We start from the raw sequence: 18,843 nt of genomic DNA, 5'->3' as shown, positions 1-18,843 counted from the left end.
GCAAATCACTTATGCACCAAAATGATAAAGATCATTTCAATCTAATAACAATGCATTTGATCAAAACCAAATCTTAAATCATTTTTATTTATGAGCTGTAACGGTATTATAAAGCAATTGCAAATAAGCAAATTACAAAAAAAAAAAAAAAAAAATGGAAATTATCTGCTTTCCCCAAAAAGCAATCTGCTCTGCTAAATATCATTCTGATTCAGGGTGCAATTTTCTCGGCAGTGCACTGCATGTGTGTTGTCAGAATGAGGCCCTGTCATACCTTCCCGTACCACTCGAAAGCAAATACAGCTGTCAGATTAGACAGATTGTACATCGGTGAATAAATTGAACTTTCACTTAAACATTAAAATAACAAAAAAACTACAGATGAAAAAATAAAAATCTTGCAAATGTTATTAAATTACTTTTCACATGTACTGTCAAAACGTTAAGTTGCACTAAAACTATATAGATAAGCTTCTGCATTGTCGACGGCAAAAGACTAAACAAGGTCTATTGTCGACGACAAAAGACTAAACAAGACAACTGCTTAATATGTAATATGTAAAACTATTGTAGTTGGTACGTTAGTGGTTTTTCTGTGGGTACTCCGGATTTCCTTCAACACCAAAACCTTGCTCGTCCTTAAACGACAATACAACTTGTTTTAGAACGTAAAACACAAACAATTCAAACCAAACCCATTGTGGGTGTGGCAATATTGTCTTTTTTATGTAATATTATCTTCCAGGGAAAGGAATCTTTCCTATTTGATTTCAGAAATAACATTTGTTGATATTCATTTTTAACATATTATTAAACAAATCTCCTGTTGTGAAAATATTACACCGCGAATACTGCCACTTTTGAAGTACCAGATACTGCTTGTCCTCGGGCAAACAGAATGTGCCAATCCTGCTGTAGGTCGTAGAACTCTTGCTGTCCTGGTATGTTCATTGTCCTGGTAAAACTACAGCTCATCACCGAATCAACTACTGTACCAGTGACAGCAGACAGACCGAGATCCTTCTGAAATGTATAACACATCACGTGGTTCCATAGAAGTGAAATGAAGCAAATATTGTATAATAGTGAAATTGCATAATCATATCAAAATTATTTCAGGAAAAAACACAAAATCACATCGTTTCGTGACACGATACGTATTGTTTCAAACAGAAACAATTTTACACTCATGTTGCATTTCAAAGGCCTTCACTGCCCGTACTGCAAATGTAATAGAGAGACCGTGTGTTCCTTGGTTTAGACAAATAAGCTTTGTCGAATGATGTTTTATGCGGGGTTATTTTTATACATAAATTTAACGTTTCCAAATACACGTACACATCCACCTTAAGAATCCAATTCAAGTGAATACTTGATAGTTCTACTGCACCTTTATCCATTCATGCACAAATCTCCCTTTTACTTCGTTTTAAAAATAACTGAAGGGTACATAGGACAAGAAACACATGCTGATCAGGTAGCTCAGCTTGTAAAAACGATTGTAATGCTATCGGAGGTCGAGGGTTTCAACCCCGGACTGGGATTGTTACATATTTACTCTCAAAGCACTGTTGTTGATTTTCCGTTTTTTTTTTTTTTCATCTTCATTATTTTTACCGCAAGGAATGGTTCTGTTTTATTTTCAGAAACGGTTCTTCTGTTTTCACGCTGGTTAAAAGGTTTTTATACAGATGTTCCAGTAGTACGGGGATCCTCAAACAGGAATACCAAGACTATTGGCTGAACGACGTCTAGAAATTACGATATCAGTTGTAACATCAGTTTATCAATGGAATGATAACGACGTTTCACGTGGAAAAAAAATTCAAATCGAAAAAAATATACACAATTAAATTGAATTGATGATATACGTCACTTTGTCCTAGGTACATACTAAAGCCGACGCGAGTATCGTAGTAGAATATATATATTCATTGTATTTTAAAATTCCGAAATACTTTTCAAATAATCAAAAGGAAAAAAATAACAATGAAAATGTCGTGCAAGGTATAACGGCTTTAACCAAATTTGACGTTGACTAGTTTCCTTGTCATGGTCATCTTTTCCTTTTGATTACTTTACTCTTTACAGTCTGACTCATGTATTCCTTGTGGAATCCGTCTGCTGAGTAACACAGAACTTCGCTGGACTCTTTGCACGGATGTTGGATCTGCCACTCCCCGTATTTTTGGACGTTGGATCTGCCACTCCCCGTACTTTTGGACGTTGGATCTTCCACTCCCCGTATTTTTCCAATAAAATGAGGGCACACATGCTATTTTATTTTTTAAACAATGAAACTGCATGCTTAAACGTTATTTAAGAAGTTTTGTTACCTACATTAGAAAGGGATCTGTATGATCGACCGTCAGTATAACCAGATTCAGCAGCAATTACTCCACCGGAACTCACACAGGCAACAACACTGTCTGATCCCTGTAATACAATACAAAATTACTACACCAGAACTCACACAGGCAACACGACAGTCTGATCCCTGTAATACAATACACAATTACTCCACCGGAACTCACACAGATAACGACGCTGACTGATCCCTGTAATACAATACACAATTTCTACCCGGAACTCCCACCGACAATAACACTGTCTGATCCCTGTAATGCAATACACAATTACTGCACCTGAACTCACACAGATAACAACACTGTCTGATCCCTGTAATACAATACACAATTACTGCACCTGAACTCACACAGATAACGACGCTGTCTGATCCCTGTAATACAATACACAATTTCTACCCGGAACTCACACCGACAATAACACTGTCTGATCCCTGTAATACAATACACAGTTACTCCACCGGAACTCACACAGATAACAACACTGTCTGATCCCTGTAATGCAATACACAATTACTCCACCGGAACTCAACCAGGTAACAACACTGTCTGATCCCTATACTAAAGTACACAGTTACTCCACCGGAACTCACAAAGATAACAACACTGTCTGATCCCTGTAAAACAATACACAATTACTCCACCGGAACTCATACAGATAACAACACTGTCTGATCCCTGTAATACAATACACAACCACTGCACCAGAACTCACACAGGTAACAACACTGTCTGATCCTTGTAATACAATACACAATTACTCCACCGGAACTCACACTGGCAACAACACTGTCTGATCCCTGTAATACAATACACAATTACTCCACCGGAACTCACACAGATAACAACACTGTCTGATCCCTGTAATACAATACACAATTACTCCAACGGAGCTCACACAGATAACAACGCTATCTGATCCCTGTAATACAATACACAATTACTCCACCGGAACTCAACACAGGTAACAACACTGTCTGAGCCTTGTAATACAATACACAATTACTCCACCGGAACTCACACAGGCAACAACACTGTCTGATCCCTGTAATACAATACACAAATAGTCCGCCGGAACCCACACAGGCGATAACACTGTCTGATCCCTGTTATACAATACACAATTACTACACCGAAACTCACACAGGTGACAACGCTGTCTGATCCCTGTAATACAATACACAAATAGTCCGCCGGAACCCACACAGGCGATAACACTGTCTGATCCCTGTTATACAATACACAATTACTACACCCGAACTCACACAGGTGACAACACTGTCTGATCCTTGTTATACAATACACAATTACTACACCGAAACTCACACAGGTGACAACGCTGTCTGATCCCTGTAATACAATACACAATTACTCCATCGGAACTCACACAGATAACAACAATGTCTGATCCTTGTAATACAATACACAATTACTCCACCGGAACTCACACAGGCAACAACACTGTTTGATCCCTGTAATACAATACACAAATAGTCCGCTGGAACCCACACAGGCGATAACACTGTCTGATCCCTGTTATACAATACACAATTACTACACCAGGACTCACACAGGCGTTAACACTGTCTGATCCCTCTTATACGCGTGCGTATTATCTAAAAAATAATTCATATGAGTGTTACGATTTTATCGAGATTGTACGTTCTCATTTATAATACATTAAGTTTAAGATGTTTTGTTTTCACAATGAAGATTTTTTTTTAAGCGTATTGTCTAAACCTGAATCAGTTTTAAATTTTCTAAATGTGTCGTTAAATCCTTTTCGATATAATAACATCACAAAAAGACCTAGCCCAATTTAAAAAGTGAAAAATTATATGGTAAATAAAATTACCATTGATCTATCTCCAGAAAATCCAATGGCGGCCCAGCTGTTGGGCGCAGATACTGCGGATGTTATTTCAAACACGATTTGTCCATTGTTGACAGGTCTCCATGTCACCAGGAAGGAACACAGAGAGCCAGAACAGTCCGAAAAACATCCCTTCGTGACGTCACAAGCTGGGTCTGCCGATATCCCTGTCTGAACAAGCAACAGAGGCAAATACAATATATCCTAACACATTTAAAATGTCTTGTCTAAACTGAGCTCTTTGTCTGTCTCCGTGTTTGTCAACAAGGTTTAACTCGGTTGAATACCGTTTATTTGTTTATTTTGGTAGATTATGATGATGCTTCCAGTTGGGGCCTATCTGTATTTGCACTGTAATAAAACTAAGATAATTGGGCTTTTAGAGAATTAATCTCAACTTATCTTATAAAGATGCTGTTTCGTCCGTGAATAACAAAACTTTTTATAAGAATTTGCGTCTCATGATTTCCTCAGATCTTGAATCAAGGCGGCATAGATTCCACTTTTTTTGCTTCTAAACATGATACCCAAAGTATGACAAGAAAGGTCACTATACACCGAACAGAACGTCTTCAATTTTGTTCGCACAAACCTATCAACATATGGGACGTATACTAATACATGTCACAGTAAGTTCACTACCACAGTGCTTGTTAGTATCATTATGTTTTTGATAGTTGTGTGTGCTTTGTTTTTAAAACTATTTAACCGGTTGTATGCTATCTTTCCTTTAGTTTTGTATGATTCTTTCTCTGTTCCATACTGGTTTCCTTTCAAATTTATTTAGACTTCCTATTTTGTTTTTGCTAGTTGACGCCGTGGTGCGTTTGTTTAAACTTTGAAAAACTAAATATTACCATCATATCTTTTACAATAACAAGAATGAGACGGGTTTTTATTACCTTATATGAATCACTTGATTGATGACCTGGACCATGACCTTAATGCACCTGGACCATGATCTTAATGCACTTGGACCATGATCTTAATGCGCATGGACCATGACCTTAATGCATACTCCAAAAATATGATTTTATATAATATGTTATATCTTATGAGTTCAAAATGTCCTGCCTTTTTATTGGGGTTCGACCTTTGTTGAATTCGCCCATTGCTCAACCTCACAAAGAGTAACTGAATAAGGGGAAATGTGTATACATGTAATAGTTTCAATGTCACAGATACGATAAAACAAGCTTGAATCGTATTCGAAAGAGCTCCAAATTTACTTAGCATTGACTAGTGAAGCAGTATTTATCATGTTAACGTAAATTTCGCTTAATATCACCGTGCAGCATATTACGCAAATGAATATTTGCTGTTAATCGAAAATAGGAAATAGTGAAACACATACAATATTTGCAATTTTTGATGCCAATAGAAGTGTATTTCTTATATTATCTTAGTACCAAATAATAAATTCAACAATTTGCGAAATATTTAATGTTGTTTATTTCAATTAGTAAGTAACATCAATAGAATCTAATGACTAAATAATTCACCTACAAAAGAATGAAATATTTTAACAAGAGAGAATAGATAGTAACATGAATATTGGCTCCTGTGATTTTCGGCAGTTTTTCTCTATTCAAAAGATAGACAACGCTCCAATGTCCCTTTCTAAAATTTCCATATAGAAATACAACACCAGTAACAAAAATAAAAAAATAACTACAGACTTATGGTGCTGTCATTTCATGCTAAAACCTAGAACCCTATACACATACATTTACCAGGTATCCCTGCCAACCTTACGTCCTTTCTGGGTTAGAATCTTACCGTCACTGTACCCAAATCGGCACAGTTACCAAAACGGGTCACTTATGGGAAAACGGCCCAAGGAACTATCATTCAATTCAAAGAAGTACTTTTATGCATATAGTTTTCATTCCATAACACTTTTATGACAATTTAACTGTATGTAAGCTTTATTGGTTGCTGATTATCGTTAAATGGACAATTTAAAGGTAAGAATAATGACCAAAACAAAACCTTCCCGATTTACGTGTCGTGCGACGCTATTTATTTGGAAATCAATTCCAAAGTCTATTTTATCAAAACTACTGCTAGTTTGGAGAAGAAATTTAATCATGACCCTGTTTGAATCTAAACTCTTTTTAAATATGTCTTCTTTTCTGCTAATATTGATCGTGTATCCCCAAATAAATGGCATACGTATACGTAACCCTGTTGGTACTTCGCGTTTTATTTATAGAACCACGCGCCCGAAATATCAACTTGTAATAGAAATGAAAAGTGGATAGCATATCTATATATGAAAAATGAACAAATATTTTTGGAACTGATAGTACGGTTAAAAGAACATCGATATTTATCTAAAAAGTGTCCCGATTTAGGTACAGTGACGTTAGGCGTTTCAAAACATCATGGAACTGCTCATCAGTGTATACGTATACAAATAAAACATGAATACAAGTATAATAACTGAAAAATTATCTTTTTCACATAGAAATGCTAAATAAATCATTGAATGATGTCTATTATCTGTTTATGTACCATGATGTGGTTTCCTGTTGTCTTACATTAATTTGTTAATCTGTACATGAGTATATTTGATATATATATTTTATTTGTACGAAATCTAACAAGTCTTTTTAACATAACACAATTGTGGCCGTTTTTAGGTTAAAAACGGTATTCGTTTGCCCAAGAAAGGCAATATTCAATGAAACCAACAAATGTCATATATCGATGGCCAGCAAGTTCTCGTGTTAACCTATGTCAAGACTTTGTTTTTGTTAGTTGGCCTCTCTCTGCTACGTTTTCTGGATAAAGTTTTAGGCAAATTCGATGGCATTAAGGGAATTTAGAATCGGGTAATTATGATCTATTCGAGGGAATCGTAATGCCTCCCGATAATCGGACGTCTGCGTATTGCTGCCTGTCATTGTTTACTACTCGGTGATTGCCAGTTTTGTTTTCTGATTGGTCAAAATATGATTCGCCATAGACATGATCCCCTGTTACTATTTTAGTGGAGATCAACAACGGATTGTATTGCGTCTTTTCGCGTAATTGTTAAGGAGTTGCAGGTCAACATCGCATTTGGTAACCTCTGAGCGCAGTTTCGTAAAATCACAGAGAAGCGGAAACGAACATTTAAAAATGCGAGTATTTAAAATAATGTATCTGCAGGTCCTATCTCACAACTTTGTGTAAATTTTGTGAAAGAGCATTGACTTACATCTGTATACCTGTATTACAATCTGTATCAGAGAGAGATAGGGGAAAACTGCATATTGAAACCACCTGACAAACCGGTGTTCACGGCTTTTTCCTGTGTGTTTGTTGAATTTCATAGATCGAGGTTTTTGATTTATGGAATAACCTAAATTAGGATTCGTTTCCATGGAACACAATACACAATGAAACAACATGTTGTTTGGTAACATTTAGGCGTTAAACCTGAATTTAAACCCGTTCTATGTCATCAAAATTAGTACAACGACAACTGACAAACATGTCAGCATCATTGACGAAACAGTATTTATGATTGGCATAGCAGTGCTGACGGGCTCGGCCGTAGGAGAAATGCGACGGGTTGAGATAGAAGTGCTGGTAGGGGTGTTGGCAGGTGTGTCGATAGAGGTGGAAGGGGGGAGTTTAGTGGTTGGTGACGCAGAGGAGGTAGTGATAGTAGAATCTTTGGTAGTTGGTGACGCAATTATGGTAGTTGCAGTGGTAGTGCGACTTCTAGTGGTGGTAGTGGTAGTGGTAGTGTTAGTGGTAGAACGACTTCTGGTGGTTGTAGTGGTAGTGGTATCCTCCTGGCCTATAATCATGAATGACACAGGGCTCGCGCTTGCTTGTCTGCTTGTGTGGGGATTAGGCATGCCTCCTACAAAATGAAGAATAACTACGTAAGAATCGCACATTATCATAACAAGTCATGAGTTCAATTACATGACAATATAATTAATTAGATTACAAATTACCTTGCAAAAAAAACAATTTCTTTTTAAAATACAATAAACTTATAACTTCAAGTATTTTTTTCAATTTCTATGACTTTTTAGGGTAACTAATTACAATTACAAATATAAATCATGCAGAATGCAATACAATGTGTTTACTTATATTGATATATATTAGTAAACTAGTTTTTTTTAAGTTTTCCTTAAATTAGATATATCTGAAATATCTATCTATTCGTTTTTACTTAAAATTTACCTTTGGCAATCGGGCCACGAGCATTCAGAAGATATAGGTCGGGTCGGTTTAAGGCAAATATATGTGCTGGGAATTCCCTTGGTATCTTAATTCGGGAGAACATACACGTCATATACATTACGGTTCGGGAAACAGACACATCCTGTAGGCTTGATACAGTCTGCAAAAAAGAAGACAAGTAAAAATTAGTTTAAATAGGTACATTGCACAAACGTCAGAAACATCGATGGCTTCTTGTCGGACAAAGATTATTTTGAAAGGTTTCACCGTCATACGCTCATGTTTGCTGAGAAGAGTGTTGACCACATTTTTCTATTATCTCTGGAATTACTTGCCGTCCTCCCTTGCTAGTCGAGTAAACATGTTTCAGTTCATTTACGTCATTATTGCATGTTTTACAAAACAGTAAGTTATATATAGATTTGTCCTTGTGACCGAGATACTATTTGTCATCGTGACCGATATACTATTTGTCCTTGTGACCGATAGACTATTTGTTCTTGTGACCGTATACTATTTGTCCTTGTGACCGAAATAATATTTGGCATTGTGACCGATGTAATATTTGACCTTGTGACCGATATACTATTTGTCCTTGTGACCGATATACTATTTGTCCTTGTGACCGATATACTATTTGTCCTTGTGACCAATATAATATTTGTCCTTGTGATTGCTATACTATTTGTCCTTGTGACCGATATGATATTGGCATGGACTTTTTCCGAGAGAAGTTTGAATCTTTGCTAATAAAATATAACGATCGTAATCATTGCCTGAATTTTGACTATTAAATGACCAGGGTTTTATTGGATCAATACTTATTAACAGTTGCTTAAAATATCCTATGATCGATCTTAAACACCTTTTCCTAAAGAAAGCCTCTTTTATCAGAACTTTGGACTTTCCCCTTTACCTCATGCTTAACTGACGGGACAATATGGTTTCTTAATAAACCACTATAATCATAATGTAATTTGGAATCAATCAGATCTTCTCTAAAAAATTTAAAGTAATAAAATTACTTAATTAAAGAGCTTAAAAGATTCAAAGATTATCATCACTTTTCATATTCAGTACAGTATATGATAAACAGTTCTTGAAGCACATACCCTTAAAGGAGCATAGAAGAATCGTGAAGGATCATTATGCCCTATTTCGGCTGTCATCGTGTCCGATTTGCACATTACCACACTGGTGTCTCTCTACGAGTATAAAAAATATGTTGCCATAGAAATACGAATCAAAGACAACCATGTGCAGAAAAAACCTTCAAAAGGCACAAGCATTACCACATATGACGTAATCATCGACATGTGTTACCACAATTAGAAGTAACCATACACAGATGTAACCACAGATAGAAGTAACCATACACAGTTTTAACCATAGATAGAAGTAGCCATATAAAGAAGTAACCATAGAAAGAAGTAACCATAAACAGTTGTAACCATAAATAGAAGTAAACATTCACATATGTAACCATAGATAGAAGTTACCATACACAGTTGTAACCATAGATACATGTAGTAGTAACCATACACAGTTGTAACCATAGATAGAAGTAACCATACACAATTGTAACCATAGAAGTAGCCATACACAGTTGTAACCATAGATAAAAGTACCCATACACAGATGTAACCATAGATAGAAGTAACCATACACAGTTGTAAGAGTAGATAGAAGTTTCATACACACTTGTAACCATACACAGATGTAACCATAGATATACGCAATCATAGACAAACGTTATTATAGATAGATGCAATCATTGGCAGGCGTTACAATATATAGACGTCACTATAGACAGGCGTTACCATAGATAGACGTAATCATAGACAGGCGTTACCATAGATAGACGTAATCATAGACAGGCGTTACCATAGATAGACATTATCATAGACAGGCGTTACCACAGATAGACATTATCATAGACAGGCGTTACCATAGATAGACGTAATCATAAACAAGCGTTATTATAGATAGATGTAATCATTGGCAGGCGTTACAATANGTCACTATAGATAGGCGTTACCATAGATAGACGTAATCATAGACAGGCGTTACAATATATAGACGTCACTATAGACAGGCGTTACCATAGATAAACGTCACTATAGATAGGCGTTACCATAGATAGACGCAATCATAGATAGATGTCACTATAGATAGGCGTTACCATAGATAGACGTAATCATAGACAGGCGTTACAATATATAGACTTCACTATAGACAGGCGTTACCATAGATAGACGTAATCATAGATAGACGTAACCATAGACAGGCGTTACCATAGATAAACGTAATCATAGACAGGCGTTACAATATATAGACTTCACTATAGACAGGCGTTACCGTAGATAGACGCAATCATAGATAGACGTCACTTTAGAAGGCTTTACCATAGATAGACGTCACTATAGACAGGCGTTACCATAGATAGACGTAATCATAGACAGGCGTTACCATAGATAGACATTATCATAGACAGGCGTTACCACAGACAGACGCGATCATAAGCAAACGTTATTATAGAAAGATGCAATCATTGGAAGACGTTACAATAAATAGACGTCACTAGAGACAGGCGTTACTATAGATAAACGTCACTATAGACAGGCGTTACCACAGATAGACGCGATCATAAACAAACGTTATTATAGATAGATGCAATCATTGGTAGACGTTACAATAAATAGACGTCACTAGAGACAGGCGTTACTATAGATAAACGTCACTATAGACAGGCGTTACCACAGATAGACGTAAGCATAGACAGGCGTTACCATAGATAGACATTATCATAGACAGGCGTTACCACAGATAGACATTATCATAGACAGGCGTGTCCACAGATAGACATTATCATAGACAGGCGTTACCACAGATAGACGCGATCATAAGCAAACCTCATTATAGATAGATGCAATCATTGGCAGGCGTTACAATAAATAGACGTCACTAGAGACAGGCGTTACCATAGATAGACGTAATCATAGACAGGCGTTACCATATATAGACGTTACTGTAAGCATGCGTTACCATATATAGACGTTACCATAAACATGCGTTACCATATATAGACGTTACCACTGACAGTTGTTACCATAGAAAGACGTAACCATCGAAAGGTGTAATCATATAGGTAGACGTAATTATAGACATGCATTACCATAGGAAGACGTTAAAACAGATATATGTTACCATATGGACAGGTAACCATAAACATGCGTTATCATAGATAGACGTAACTATAGACAAATGTTTCCATATAAAGACGTTACCATAGACATGCATTATCAAAGAAAGATGTTTACCATAGACAGGTGTTACCATAGATTGACGTATCCATAGACAAGTGTAACCATAGATTGATGTTACCGTAAACAAGTGTTACCATATATTGACGTTACAATAAACGAGTGTAACCATATATTGACATATCCATAGACAAGTGTAACCATAGATTGACGTATCCATAGACAAGTGTAACCATATATTGACGTATCCATAGACAAGTGTAACCACAGATTGACATATCCATAGACAAGTATAACCATAGATTGATGTTACCGTAAACAAGTGTTACCATATATTGACGTTACAATCAACGAGTGTAACCATATATTGACATATCCATAGACAAGTGTGACCATAGATTGACGTATCCATAGACAAGTGTAACCACAGATTGACATATCCATAGACAAGTATAACCATAGATTGATGTTACCGTAAACAAGTGTTCCCATATATTGACGTTACAATAAACGAGTGTAACCATCTATTGACATATCCATAGACAAGTGTAACCATAGATTGACGTATCAATAGACAAGTGTAACCATAGATTGATGTTACAGTAAACAAGTGTTACCATATATTGACGTTACAATAAACGAGTGTAACCATATAATGACATATCCATAGACAAGTGTAACCATAGATTGACGTATCCATAGAAAAGTGTAACCATATATTGACGTATCCATAGTCAAGTGTAACCATATATGGACGTATCCATAGACAAGTGTAACCATAGATTGACGTATCAATAGACAAGTGTAACCATAGATTGACGTATCAATAGACAAGTGTAACCATAGATTGATGTTACAGTAAACAAGTGTAACCATAGATTGACGTTACAATAAACGAGTGTAACCATATATTGACATATTCATAGACAAGTGTAACCATAGATTGACATATCCATAGACAAGTATAACCATAGATTGATATTACCGTAAACAAGTGTTACCATATATCGACGTTACAATAAACGAGTGTAACCATATAATGACATATCCATAGACAAGTGTAACCATAGATTGATGTTACCGTAAACAAGTGTAACCATAGATTGACGTTACAATAAATGAGTGTAACCATAGATTGACGTTACAATAAACGAGTGTAACCATAGATTGACGTTACTATAAACGAGTGTTACTATAGATTGACAAAAAGACAAGTACAATAGAAAAACATTATCAAAGAAAACATGCATTACCATAAAAAGACATAACCACATACAAGTGTTCGATAAGCATAACCATTGACGAACGTTACTGTGAATGGAAATAACCATAGATAATCGTTACCATAGATAGACACATCCATTTATAGATATTTATCTCATACAGATTAAAATTTAACTTGAAGACCTTGTCGTCGGTCCAACGGATAACAACAATGTATTATAAAATCGCCTGTAAAACATTTTTTAAGACGCCTTTTTGTCAGTGTTTTTGTTAATTGTCTTTCTGCCTTATCCCTGTCACTCTGTCTCCCCGTCTATTTGAGCAGACCTACCATTCTGTTGTCCTTTGAGAAACCTATTGCTGCCCATACAACCTCATCTGCTGGAACTTCAACTATCATCTTGAACCTTAGGTATTCCCCAGCGTCCTCCCAGCTTAAGTGAAATTCTTGACATCCACCTACGGGACAGATGGAGGGGTAACACCCCTTTGTTTTACCGCATTCAGGATCGGACGTAATTACAGCACAAGTCAACTGGAATTAGAGTATCTTCTTAGTTGTTATATTTAATATATATGGTCAATAAATGCATATAATATAATTTTCTTCATTATGTGATCAAATTCAAGTTAAATTCCCGTTGTATATGTCTTCAATTATTTACATTAAATCAACTAAATGGTGCTTCAAAATTGAAAACAAACAAAAACTGAAATGAAATCACACAATATTTAATGCGCTTGATGTCGAAGTGATTGATTATTGATAGGCACATCAGATTCTAAATAAACATAAACACAATACATGCTTACTTGAAACTACCACCGCTACTGCTAGACAACACAATAGTACCTATATATTGATCCACTTATAAGAATTAGCCGTTATACATGTATTTTGAAGTTCGATAAAGTAACTTTTTGGTGTGTTTGTAAAATCAATTCTGTCCTGCAGAACACAGGGACACCACATTAGTGTTAGCTACCCCAGCAGGATGACACATCAGTCCGAAATATTACAAAAAAATGTTAGTCCCTCAAGTTTGATAAATCTTTGAAAGTGTTCGCTAAATGAAAAGAAGTTAAGTTTTTTGACAAATTTACTCACGGACCGGACCCTCTTTTCTTATAGAGAGCATCCCCATTAATTTTTCAACAATATAGCGCCTTCATCGACTGTTTTGCGTGATAACCCCTTCAGCTACTCTTAGGGAGAAGTGTTATGGTTATATCCTAATTTCTCCTATTTTTAAGGGAAACCACCAATGCCAAATAAAGCCAAATTCCCATCCCGATATTTTAGAAGTGTATCCCCATTATAGAAACACCCTTTACTTCTCTGAATATTGAAATCCCTTGGTTCAGGAATGTTTCATGTTGAATTAGAACAAATCTTCATCATCGGTACTTAAGCGTGTTTGTTTCTTTTTCTTTTTCTTTTTTGCTTCTTTTAAAAACAATAAAATTCCAGATTTTCGTGAAAACAGAAAGATAAATCGACATTACCCAAAGCAGGAATACGTCAAAATGCTTATCCCATCTCAAAGAGAACTTTCATTGATAATATATGCAATAATCATGGCCCAGGGATGCTCCACTAAGATTAGGGTCAAAACCAACATCTCTTAAATTAAGTCGAAATACCTTTTTAAAAAGAAACATTGACAACCAACGAACAAATGTAGACAAACGAACGCTGTCCCATGAAAACAAGTTCGCCAGGTGAATTAAAAATAGAAATGTTTGTGATTTTGAAAAGATATTCGTGTTTTGACTCTTCAAACTTGTCAGGAAATTTTCGAATTCTCAATTTCGGATTAAGAATGTCATAGCTTATCAATTTATTTACTTTCTTTCTCAATGTTTTTCTAAATACAAATTAACAAACCATTGCGAACCTCTTTTATTTTATCGAATTATACGCGAGATATAAATGACAGTTATGTCGGTACACAGTAATTTATATACATAATTTGTGACGGTTTCCTGTCTTCATCGGCATTTCATCATTGGATATATGCCATTTTTTACGCGAGCATTTATCTCTTTAGATATATCTTATTAAGAGATGGTGATGGCAGATTTAATTCTTAGTTAAAACTATATGTTATCATTCCACAGCTCGAGGAAATACCAAAAACTACCACAACAGCACGTTGTATTCAGGGTGTTCATTCCATGCCTCGACCTTTTCATTGTGATTATAGCCGTCTCAATTAAGTTCTTACTTCTTTCTGTTATATCTTCGTGTTATAATCCTTATAATTGTTATTACATGTATAATATGTTTTGTTATGACATTGAAAAGCTGTTTTCTTTAAAAGTATACGTACCGATATTTGAATGAAGACGAATGTGGCGATGATCGCTGTTTGTAACATCTGAAACAAACTGAAATGAGTAAGTTTAAATTTGTCAAATCGAAAACAGCTTAATTTGTCTAATCGTATTACAATAAAAAAAATCTTTATAGTTCAAACGATTTTTTTCCTTTTGTCTACCAAAATAATATAATTTGCCTTTTTAAAGCGTTTCAGAAAAGCGGACCCGATTCAACAGATGTACATGATACAGCACGGGGCATATCAAAGTCGGCATCTTGTACAATATTTAACTTAAAAATTGCCTTTGTATTTCATTCATTATCACAGTAGAAATTGAATAAATAGCTTACTAAATAAGTTGAAAAACATTGTTTTAGCTTACATGTCGAAAATGTATTATTCATTCAATAAATGGTTCAGGAGGGTACTTGCCTTCACTATTTACGTTCCTTCTTCGCCGCCATGTGATACACTGAATTAGACAGATCAGCAGCCTACACTTTAATACCGTTATGACAAAAGCAGCTTCCGAAATGAGACAAACTTCCTTTCAAATTTCCGTTTCCAACGTCAATCATATAAATGTTTTTTTTTTAAAAGTACAACTTAAACTATGACTGTAAATCTATAGAAACTCAAGACACTGTCAGACTCAAATAAACACAAGCATGAACAATGAATCTAAGATTGATTTGCACGTTGTAGTTGTAAGTTTGTCGCATTCAGTTTTGCAAACAAATCCAGAGAGTCCTTTTGATGTTGAACTCATTGTTAGCTTGAAAATATTAACATCCAGTCTGTATATTCAATCGTTGTGTACTTAATTGATAACAGAAGAGAGCATTTGTTTTACATCACACATTTTAATAAAACCATAACATACATTGTGCATACCTACAGACAAACAAAGGGTCAGAATGACGGGACAGGCGAAGCAAAATTGTATGAGGTTTTGAGGTTGAGGCAGAATCGAGGAGCATTATCTAGGAAACGAAAAGCTAATGAAATGCATGTTATCTTGTATATTATTTATTGCTTTCTTCTTATGGCATTTTCATAAAATGGGATTATAGTTAGGTTCTATTTAAGCACTCGTTTCTAAATGTTTCACTCAGTTTCAGTTTTCTTTTCGGTAAGTTGATGTGCTGTTTATAATAATAATTCGAGGTTCTTATATACCGCTTTCTCACAACCTAGTTCGGAGGTCTTCTCAAGGCGGTTCACAAATTATTATCCGTGGTTATAGGGCCTTTGCAACCAGCCAATATCTTTCTCAACTCCCTAGGGAGCATGTTGATGTAGATTTTCATCACGTGAGGATGGGATGTGACATGTCAAACATACAGACAAACTTGTTATTAAATATTTACCATAATTGTAATAATCTTGGCAGTTTTTATAACCGCCATGTCTCATGCTTTTTCGAAGATTAAAAAAAGGACGTTATTTCACAAGGAATGGCTCTTATTGGGCATTTAGTATTGACGACAAACTGGAATGAGTAAATAGGTATACAATATATTATACTTCTCTAACATTTGTAAAATTGAACAATCAAATGCTTTCATATTCGCCTACTCTAATTTTGGACACCGTCTCTTGCACATGCGAGCTGAAATGAGGTACACATTTGTCTATAAATGTAGTCTTTTTGTAATGTGAACATGTATTTCAAAGGATTTTCACATAAAAAAACCCATTATCTTTGCTGTTGAAGGAGAACAAAAAACAAAGTAGTCTTTAAAATATTGATATTTAAAATTTTGAAAGTTGAACTAAGTAATTTTTCACTGCTAATACTGTGTCAAAATGCAACATTTGAAGTAAAACTTTTGAATACTTTCAAAAACACATATCTCTTAACTATGATATAAATACTCCCCTTAATACATACTCATGGCTATCATACATGTACCCCCTTAGTGTGACGTATATTCTCAACGAATGCATATTGATAAATGTCACACATGTACGCCCCTTAATATGATTTATATACTTTACCAGATACGTACTAAGATATATCAATGACACGTAGATGATTAATTAACAAAACAGAATGATGTGTCTTTTAATGCTGTCGTGTTAAAAGGAAAAGTGTGAACGGAAATTATTCTCTATTGGAAACATATGAAGTTCTTTCGGAGATTGTCCCTGTGTCCTGGCTTTTAAATCCCCAGAAATTCCCTAAAAACAGAGAACGAAAACCCCAAACGATCGGTCCAGGAATATAGGAGGTATTTCAGTCCAAATTTTATTTGGGCTTATAGTATTTAGATGCCCCTCACCTTCTAATACCTGACAACCTCTCACCCCTCTTGATGAAATACCAGATCCTATATCACAAAAAGAAACCTGGTGTCGCGCGGGATTTTTTTACCGTGTCAAAGCACAATGATAATGTTCACTTATATCATACTGTTAATAAGCAATGCATACTAACGTAAACAAGGCTGAAAAAATCAATACGAAATTATCTTTAAATACAACTATCTTGTTAAATTATACATGTATAGATATAATGTACATACAATTAAAATAAGCCTTAACAAAATTTTTTTTTTATTTTTTTTTAACTAGATGCGTACGCTAAGATTAATGAATGATGGTTATTATCTGTTTATAAGTTTTGGAAATTATTATGTTTATCCATTCTGAAATAGCTTATTGTCTTAATGAAAAAGTGTTCATCTGAATATAAAAAGATATATTACATATATCGGCCATCCGTGTGATACCAATAACCTCTGTATTTGCTTTACATGTGTATATATTTACATTCTGTATGCTTAGACCCATTGACAAAAATTACATTCATAAATGCATAACACAGGTGTTCATAGAATCTCAGCACGTGGGAACTGATAGTAACCTGATCACACTGCGTAGTAATACACTACAAAAACTACTCACTCGGAACGACCGACCTAGATGCTTAATTCTTACATCTTAAAATATTATTGAACTGTGCTTTGTGAAATATCCACGTATTCACGTGTCCTGTGCTACAAATAAACATTGAATATGGAACTACATTTTGTTGTGTTATTGTTGTTGACGGTTGCTAAGATCTCTCACGATAGTGTCACATTTCCCCGCGAAAAAACACTGTTCTCGCCACTGCGTTGCACCCGTGTATAAGCAGGAACAAACCCTGTTTATTTGTTTTATTCGTTGTTATATCGATCCACTGAAAGGATTCGTCAATGTAAATATAAGGAATGATATTTATTTTTTCAACATTTATGAGGTCATAACAACAATGGGTTTTTGGACATATTTTACATGAATCGCTAACGCGATTCATTCAATATGTCCATAAACCCATTGTTGTTATGACCTCATAAATGTTGAAAAAATAAAAATCATTCCTTAAATAACATACTGCATGTCTTTCATGCTCAGTATCGAGACATTGTATTATCTAGCAACGCTTTGTAAACTGTGCGAAAGAGTACTAGATGACAGTAGAAAATACTTTGTATTTCGTCTTTGCGTATTGCAGAGTTATCTTCTCTTGTGAGCAGGTATTGATTGTTACCTCATTGGTTTGTATGAGAAAATTACGTCGTTTTCTCAAAATTTGATGACGTTATCCTCTCACA

General features: G+C 35.2%; 2 protein-coding genes across 3 annotated transcripts in view; both read right to left on the bottom strand.

The window, feature by feature from the left end:
* LOC110459065 (ferric-chelate reductase 1-like) overlaps positions 1–18,843 on the bottom strand; it is a 36,685-nt gene that overhangs the window by 7,673 nt on the left and 10,169 nt on the right. Inside the window, exons 3-5 of one of the 2 annotated variants that reach the window (XM_021511116.1) lie at positions 4,222–4,410; positions 2,341–2,436; positions 870–1,023 (exon numbers count right to left, since the gene is read on the bottom strand). In XM_021511116.1, coding sequence (XP_021366791.1) covers positions 870–1,023; positions 2,341–2,436; positions 4,222–4,410 — 439 coding nt within the window. The remainder of the gene's footprint in view (positions 1–869; positions 1,024–2,340; positions 2,437–4,221; positions 4,411–18,843) is intronic. The other variant, XM_021511117.1, reaches the window with a different exon arrangement.
* LOC110459066 (cell wall protein DAN4-like) lies at positions 5,694–18,070 on the bottom strand. The gene is made up of 6 exons (XM_021511118.1): positions 15,674–18,070; positions 15,251–15,298; positions 13,249–13,452; positions 9,543–9,635; positions 8,431–8,590; positions 5,694–8,098 (listed from the first exon to the last, which is right to left on the bottom strand). The coding sequence occupies exons 2-6, from the start codon at positions 15,296–15,298 to the stop codon at positions 7,683–7,685; spliced, it is 921 nt and encodes a 306-aa protein (XP_021366793.1). The 5' UTR covers positions 15,674–18,070; the 3' UTR covers positions 5,694–7,682.

Source organism: Mizuhopecten yessoensis, unplaced genomic scaffold, assembly GCF_002113885.1.
Source record: "Mizuhopecten yessoensis strain PY_sf001 unplaced genomic scaffold, ASM211388v2 scaffold9963, whole genome shotgun sequence".
NCBI classification, from domain to species: domain Eukaryota; kingdom Metazoa; phylum Mollusca; class Bivalvia; order Pectinida; family Pectinidae; genus Mizuhopecten; species Mizuhopecten yessoensis.
The sequence above is the reverse complement of the archived record's forward strand: the minus strand, read 5'-3'. Positions and strand labels throughout refer to the sequence as shown.